This window comes from Nerophis lumbriciformis, linkage group LG01, assembly GCF_033978685.3.
Source record: "Nerophis lumbriciformis linkage group LG01, RoL_Nlum_v2.1, whole genome shotgun sequence".
Classification (NCBI taxonomy): domain Eukaryota; kingdom Metazoa; phylum Chordata; class Actinopteri; order Syngnathiformes; family Syngnathidae; genus Nerophis; species Nerophis lumbriciformis.
The window spans coordinates 58,051,841-58,060,000 of NC_084548.2; the positions used below are offsets into that span (position 1 = coordinate 58,051,841).

An 8,160-nucleotide genomic window follows, 5' to 3' on the forward strand; every position below is an offset into this window, starting at 1 on the left:
TGGGTAAAATGTGGAAGTAGTGTCAAAGCGCTTTGAGTACCTTGAAGGTAGAAAAGCGCTATACAAGTACAACCCATTTATCATTTTATTACCAATATATGTTATTAGTAGCCCTTTCAAACGATAATTTAAAAAAAATCGGATTAATCACACTTTTGAATTTGGATTAATCAGGATTATCACATTATTACTTGTTTGTATAATTTCAATGAATTTGAAAAATTCAATTAATTCATAAAAAGGCTTCAATACTAGGCCATTTCACTGTTATTGTTATACTTTGACTATATTGTTATACTTTTATTGTTAGAATAGATTACAAGGTAAAGGAGCAAAATATATTGCATGATTAATGATTAATGCAAGATTGTCATCATTAATTGCACGAGTTAACTTGTTATTTTTGACAACCCTATTTATTAGATAATACACCAATTTCCTTTGTCATCTGTAACACAGAGCTAACGTGACTGTTTTGTCCATATAGCTTAGCATTTAATGACCTACAATGGTTGGCTTTCAACATCTGTAATGGACAAAATGTATCAGAGTGAGTCTGATACATTTGCATAAAATTGCATCCTTCAATTTTATTGAACACGGGCCTCGCTGGGAACACTTTGAACACTCCTGTTTTAGTCTTTCCAAGTATCAGCTCGTTTTTCGATTGTTGCTTATCTATAAGGTTAAAACTTAGAGTCTTCTTCATGATTTTTATTTTCTTGTTTTTTTTTAACATATACAGTATATATATATATATATATATATATATCAATCCATCCATTTTCTACCGCTGATGGTTCATCCCCGAAAACCATCAGCGCTACACCAAAAGTGGCGAGAACGAACGAGAGGTTACTCTCGAGAGACAGCTTTATCATGACCTTTTGTTGAAGAGACAGTTCTTGGTAATGCAGGTAATTGTGGTAATTAAAGTAAGTAAGGTAAATTGGTTTGACATGCCTTTCAAGACTTGAAAGGGCCGAATGAACGTGTTTTTGTTCAAGAACAGCGCGGTGCGGCTGCTTGGGCTGTGACCCCGGGACATGGAAGGTCACGTGCAGGTAAACATCCTTCTAATGATGTGAATATGTGTGCAGACAGCGCAACGCTAGCACGAGCAAAAAAACCCTCATGGGCCTTAAACGGGGACAGGTGAAAGTCCTGATCACAAAATTTAGAAGAAAAAATATGTTTTTCCATATATTAGCCGCACCAGACTATAAGCCGCAGAAACATACGTTGTGAAATTAGTTATTTACACGGAAATATTTTATAAGTGTTTATTTACATACCTGAATTGTTTCCAAACGGTGTCTGTAACACGGCAGTAAAATGGGTGATTAAACAAAACAGAGGTCATTGTCGTGGACCCACTGGCTGCGCAAGCTAGCTCTCCAATCAGCTAAACAGACTTAATAACTCCACAGTGACATTTTGGGGGATTTACGAAACTGAAACAATACAAAAAGAATGTCATTGTAATTTAATAATACTAACACAGACACTCGTAAACGAGCATGTGTTTATAAAAATGTATACACATACGAGCTAATGCTAAAGGCGCTCGCTTGACTACATTACGATAGCACGTACAGATATGCATGAAAACACTCCGACAGACATCAAACATGGGACTGCTTAGTAAGTAAGAATTGTTTTCGTTATATTGTAAAACTTACAAAAGTTGCTAGGAGTGATGAAGGATAAATCCGTACGAGTAGAAACGCTATGGACGGCTAGAAGACAGAACGCCACTTGTACGTCTAGTTCAGGGGTCGGCAACCCGCGGCTCCGGAGCCGCATGCGGCTCTTTGATCACTCTGATGCGGCTCAGCTGCATACTTGCCGACCCCCCCGATTTTTCCGGGAGGTTTCCGGATTTCAGTGCCTCTCCCGGGGCAAACATTCACCGATTTTCACCCGGACAACAATATTGAGGGTGTGCCGTGATGGTCCTGCCTTTAACGTCCTCTACAACATGTCGTTGCGTCTGCTTTTACACCATGCTATCTGCGTGCCGGCCCGGTCACATGTAGTATGCGGCCTCTGCTTACACACGTAAGTGACTGCAAGGCATACTTGGTCAACAGCCATACAGGTTACACTGAGGGTTGTGATATAAACAACTTTAACACTCTTACTAATATGCGCCACACTGTGATCCCACACCAAACAAGAATGACAAACACATTTCGGGAGAACATCCGCACTGTAACACAACATAAACACAACAGAACAAATACCCAGAATCCCATGCATCCCTAACTCTTCCAAGCTACATTACACACCCCCGCTACCACCAAACCCCGCCCCCCAACCCCGCCCACCTCAACTGACGCACGGAGGGGGGGGGGGGGGGTTTGGTGGTAGCGGGGGTGTATAATGTAGCTTGGAAGAGTTAGGGATGCATGGGATTCTGGGTATTTGTTCTGTTGTGTTTATGTTGTGTTATGGTGCGAATGTTCTCCCGAAAAGTGTTTATCATTCTTGTTTGGTGTGGGTTCATATTGTGGCGCATATTAATAAGAGTGTTAAAGTTGTTTAAACGGGCACCCTCAGTGTGACCTGTATGGCTGTTGAACAAGTATGCCTTGCAGTCACTTATGTGTGTCTGCAGAAGCCGCATACAACATGGGACTGGGCTGGCAAGCTGTTTGTACAGGTTGTAGAGGGCGCTATAGGCAGTGCCATCATAGCACGCCCTTATTATTGCTGTTTGGGTGAAAATCAGCAGATATTCGAGAGAATAGTTGCTCTGAAATTCGGGAGTTTCCCAGAAAAATTGGGAGGGTTGGCAAGTGTGATGCTGTCAAGCAGCATTCATATAAAACTCATTACATTTTCATATTAAGGTGCGGGCCGCGTGTCTGAGACCCCTGAATTATACGTAGCACAAAGCAAAAAAAAACTTTGTATACAGTGTTATTTCATTTTAAATTTCAAAAGAGTTTTGTGGCTCTAATTGTTGTCTTTATTTTGTGAAACGGGTCAAAATGGCTCTTTGAGTGGTAAAGGTTGCCGACCCCAAGTCTAGTTGAAAGCTCGGTCTAAACAGAAGGGGAATGCAGTGATCAAAACGCGCCAAAATAAGGTGCCATAGCACAAACAGTAACACATATTTTCAGTGTCTGCTTGTTTTTTTTGGAACTATTAGCATTATGGCTGTCAGCGAAGAAAGATCCATACATTAGCCGCAAGGTTTTAAAAACCACACGGTTCAGAACGTAGGAAAAGTAGCGGCTTATAGTCCAGAATTTACGGTATTAAAATCCGACCCACACCTCTTTCATATGAGGTCATGAATACAATATGTGTTTTTGATTCAACGGTAGTCCGACTTATACGTCGTCAAAAAGCGGCAAATGTCACAATTCTTCGCCAAAATACGAACAAACAAGCAGAAGACAGTCAAAAGGAAAATGCTTTAAAAACTAAACGTCTCACAACTATTGGCCCAGACTGCTCGAAACGCACATCGAGGTAAAGTGCCAGAGCCGATATTCTTTGCCCTTATAAGCGAATTAATTTGGTCGAGAAAATCTTGACTTGGGTTGCACAAAACCTTTGAAATTGCCACAAATACCCAAGACTGAAACCTACGCGAGTCGGAGCTGTGTTTACTTTTGTAAACACGCTGCAGCGCATGTCACAATGTGTTTTGTGCACATGGGGGGGTCACTTCACGTATTCCATTTATGATATTACAGACATTTTTTGTAATGTAAATGACTACATGAAAAGATCGGATTTAAAGGGGAACTGCACTTTTTGGGGAATTTTGCCTATCAGTCACAATCATTATGACAAAAGGTTCAAGTATGTACAGTATATAACGTAGTAACAGACACCTTCATAACAATATGTAATATGTACAATATACACACTTTCAGTGTGTATATTGTACATATTGGGTACATATTCTACACCAAAAATCATATATTTATTAATATTATTATTATTATGAATATTATTATTATTATTAGTATTATTATTGTGTGAAGGTCCAAGCATTCACACATATAATAGTCTACACCAAAAATCATATATTTATTAATATTATTATTATTATTATTATTATTGTGTGAAAATCCAAGCATTCACACATACAATACTCTACACTAAAATCATATTTATTATTAGTATTATTATTAATATTATTATTATTTTGTGAACGTCCAAGCATTCACACATATAATATTCTACACCAAATATCATCCATGTATTATTATTATTAATATTATTATTATTATTATTGTGTGAAAGTCCAAGCATTCACACATATAATATTCTACACCAAATATAATCTATATATTATTATTATTAATATTATTATTATTATTATTTTTATTATTATTGTGTGAAAGTCCAAGCATTCACACATATAATATTCTACACCAAAAATCATATATTTATTATTATTATTAATAATATTATTGTGTGAAAGTCCAAGAATTCACACATACAATATTCTACACTAAAAATCATGTATTTATTATTATTATTAATAATAATAAAATGTGTATTAATATTATTGTTATTATTGTGTGAAAGTCTAAGCATTCACACATAAAAGATTCTACACCAAAAATCATATATTAATAAAATTGTTATTATTATTTTGTGAAAGTCAGAGCATTTACACATATAAGATTCTACACCAAAATCATCTATTTATTATTATTATTATTGTGTGAATGCTAAAGCATTAAATCATGCCTCTCACCTGGATAATAGAAGGTTGTGGACATAAATTGACAAGTCGGTCAACTGTGACATCCAATTTACATGGTGAGAAAAACACACAAAAACGCTAGTTTCCGTCATTTTTTATTTTTTTTTACCTTTAGTTGGATTATTTTTAATTCTTCATATAAAGACGAATATATACACATCCCATCAGTCTTTATCCCAGTGAGAGCCGACATTGTACAGTAAGTGATTATTTTATAATGTTTGTAGTTTGTATATCCTGTTTAGCACTTAGTAACACTGCTACATGATTCTTAGTGTTTCACTAAAGCTGCATCTAGCACACAGTTTTTAAAACTTGTACTGTATATCATCCAGGATCATCATTCAGGATCAAAAATATATGTTTTTGGATCATAAAGTCAAAGAGAAGTTTCTTAAGCGAAACATTATGACTAAAGTAGTGAAGCTGAATTTTCATTTGCACTCAAGTTTTATTGACAGTTTAGTTAAGAAATATAATAATTAATCCATCCATTTTCTACCGCTTGTCCCGTTCTGGGTTTATTTGCTTTATTTGTTTCATAATTATATGTAAATGCATTTTTGGTCAGTTATTAATGAGTCCCTTCCTATGCAGTATATTTGGTTAGCTCTATTTTTTCTAATCCGCCTGATCTAAGCCTTAGGTTTATGCGCTAAATAAATAATAATGTTTGTGATTAACACATGCTTTCTAATCATTTGACAAGATTGTCAACTGTTAGTAAGTTAGATATAATTATTGAATATGAGTAAAATCAGGAGTGTACGAATTCACTGTAAATAATGGGCTCCTGGCCCCCAGTTGGACCCCAAAGTCTAAAAAGAACACACTGAAAGGAAACTGTAAATAAATAGTGTCATAAAAAGTGTACACTTTGGGGGATAGCAATGCTATTCTTAAGCCTAAAGCCTGAAAAATAAGTACATTTAGGCTGAAATGTATACAAATTATATCTATTTATGTAATCGTTGCAGTAGGTTTATGAATCTAGCGCTCTGTCTGTCTCGTCTGAGTGGGCGTTTCCTCTGAAAGCATTGCTTTCGGATTGGACAGGAGCATGTGACGTCATAGGCCAAACACGGAAGTTGACTGCCGGGAACATTCGAAGCCACTCAAACATGGCTGACAGTCGTTCGCGGTCAAACTTTAGTAAACGAAAACACAATTTTGTCCAAAATGATGCAGAAATAATTCCCAGCGGCTCCTCTGAGACAAACAACGCGCCAAAGAAGACTAAAATATCCAGGTAGGTGTAAACTTTACCACGACGTTTTCTCAAACTCTTGTACACAAGGATAATATATGCAGTATCAGAGACATGATTGCTATTGACTCAACAAACTGCTGTGTTTTGTCTCTACGATGAGGATTTTTGTTTGGCGGAGTTGCATTTTAATTAGAGCTAGATCTTTAGATTGTCATGTTAAATCTGTTTTGAAGATCAGCAGGTTGTGGATCGGCATGGTGGAACACGAAGGACCTTTCCGCTGCGGAGCATCTGTGGGCCCAGACTCTGAGGTCTGCTATCCCGTACTTGGATGACCAGCATTGGGAACAAGTTCCTCATCTTCCACCTCCATCTGTCGCAGTATGTACTCTTATCTTCTACACTCTTGTGGGGAAATAGGGTTGAACTTTCACACCACTGACTCTCCTTTCATAGACTGCTTAAAAATATTTTATATATGTGTATAAATATGTATATAGGTATAAATGTTTATAAGATGTGTATATATATACATAGGTGTATATGTATTTATGTATATTAATTAGAGATGTCCGATAATTTCGGACTGCCGATAAATGCTTTAAAATGTAATATCGGAAATTATCGGTATCTTTTTCAAAAAGTAAAATTTATGACTTTTTAAAACGCCGCTGTACGGAGTGGAAAACGGACGTAGGGAGAAGTACAGAGCGCCATAAACCTTAAAAGACACTGCCTGTGCGTGCCAGCCCAATCACATAATATCTATGGCTTTTCACACACACAAGTGAATGCCTTGCATACTTGGTCAACAGCCATACAGGTCACACTGAGGGTGGCCGTATAAACAACTTTAACACTGTTACAAATATGCGCCACACTCTGAACCCACACCAAACAAGGATGACAAACACATTTCGGGAGAACATCCGCACCGTAACACAGCATAAACACAACAGAACAAATACCCAGAACCCCTTGCAGCACTAACCCTTCCGGGACGCTACAATATACACCCCCCCGCTACCCCTTACTTCAACCCCGGCCACCTCAACCTCCTCATGCTCTCTCAGGGAGAGCATGTCCCAAATTCCAAGCTGCTGTTTTGAGGCATGTTAAAAAAAAAAAAGCACTTTGTGACTTCAATAATAAATATGGCAGTGCCATGTTGGCATTTTTTTTTCCATAACTTGAGTTGATTTCTTTTGGAAAACCTTGTTACATTGTTTAATACATCCAGCGGGGCATCACAACAAAAATAAGGCATAATAATGTGTTACTTCCACGACTGTATATATCGGTATGGGTTGATATCGGAATCGGTAATTAAGAGTTGGACAATATCGGAATATCGGATATCGGCAAAAAAGCCATTATCGGACATCTCTAATATTAATAGATGATAACAATAGATATATTAAAAATATATATATTTGTTGTTAGTTTTTATTAATGATTTATTCATGTATATTAATAGATGATAATATATATTTATTAAAAATATATATTTGTTGTTAGTCGGGCTGGAACAACTAATCGATTAAAATCGATTATAAAAATAGTTGGCGATTAATTTAGTCATCGATTCGTTGGATCTATGCTATGCGCATGCGCTGAGGCTACGTTTTTTTTGTTTGTTTTTTATTATCCTTTATTTATAAACTGCAACATTTACAAACAGCTGAGAAACAATAATAAAACAAGTACAAAAACAGTACAAAACAGCGACAGGGCGGCGCTGAGGCTACATCTCATGGGGTGGCAGTAAGCCAGCCAATGATGTGTCATGTGCAGCTCACGTGACGACGCCGTCTCCTATGCCTAAACATTCGAAAAATGGTGGAGGAAAGCGGTTCAGCGGAGAAACATCTTGAGGTTATTGCTTCAATGGAGAAAAGTGTACGACCTAAGTCGTCAAAAGTCGTGGCAACACTTTACTTTAAAGACTTCAAAGAAGACAGTTTCCTGCAAAATGGCACGGAAGTACAACCGTGCTTCTGGAGCACCTGAAGAGGAATCATGTTGGAGCCATGGATGAAGGGAAGAACTCACGGTACGTAACTTTTTAAGTCCATAGTCCAGGTACATTGATCCGTTGATATTTTGTTAACGAGGAGATTTTTTTAAGGAAGCGAAGCAGCAACTGTTGTGTATTATATTTCAGAGTGTTTGGAACTTCTTGAAGAGTGCATTTTCGATGTTGTTTTGAGTCGCA

General features: G+C 37.1%; 1 protein-coding gene across 1 annotated transcript in view; it reads left to right on the top strand.

Moving 5' to 3' along the window:
• The first annotated feature begins 5,816 nt into the window (after positions 1-5,816).
• Positions 5,817-8,160, top strand: part of LOC133624466 (uncharacterized) — a 25,034-nt gene continuing 22,690 nt past the window's right edge. Inside the window, exons 1-2 of the mRNA XM_061988043.1 lie at positions 5,817-5,984; positions 6,179-6,326. Coding sequence (XP_061844027.1) covers positions 5,857-5,984; positions 6,179-6,326 — 276 coding nt within the window. The 5' untranslated portion in view covers positions 5,817-5,856. The remainder of the gene's footprint in view (positions 5,985-6,178; positions 6,327-8,160) is intronic.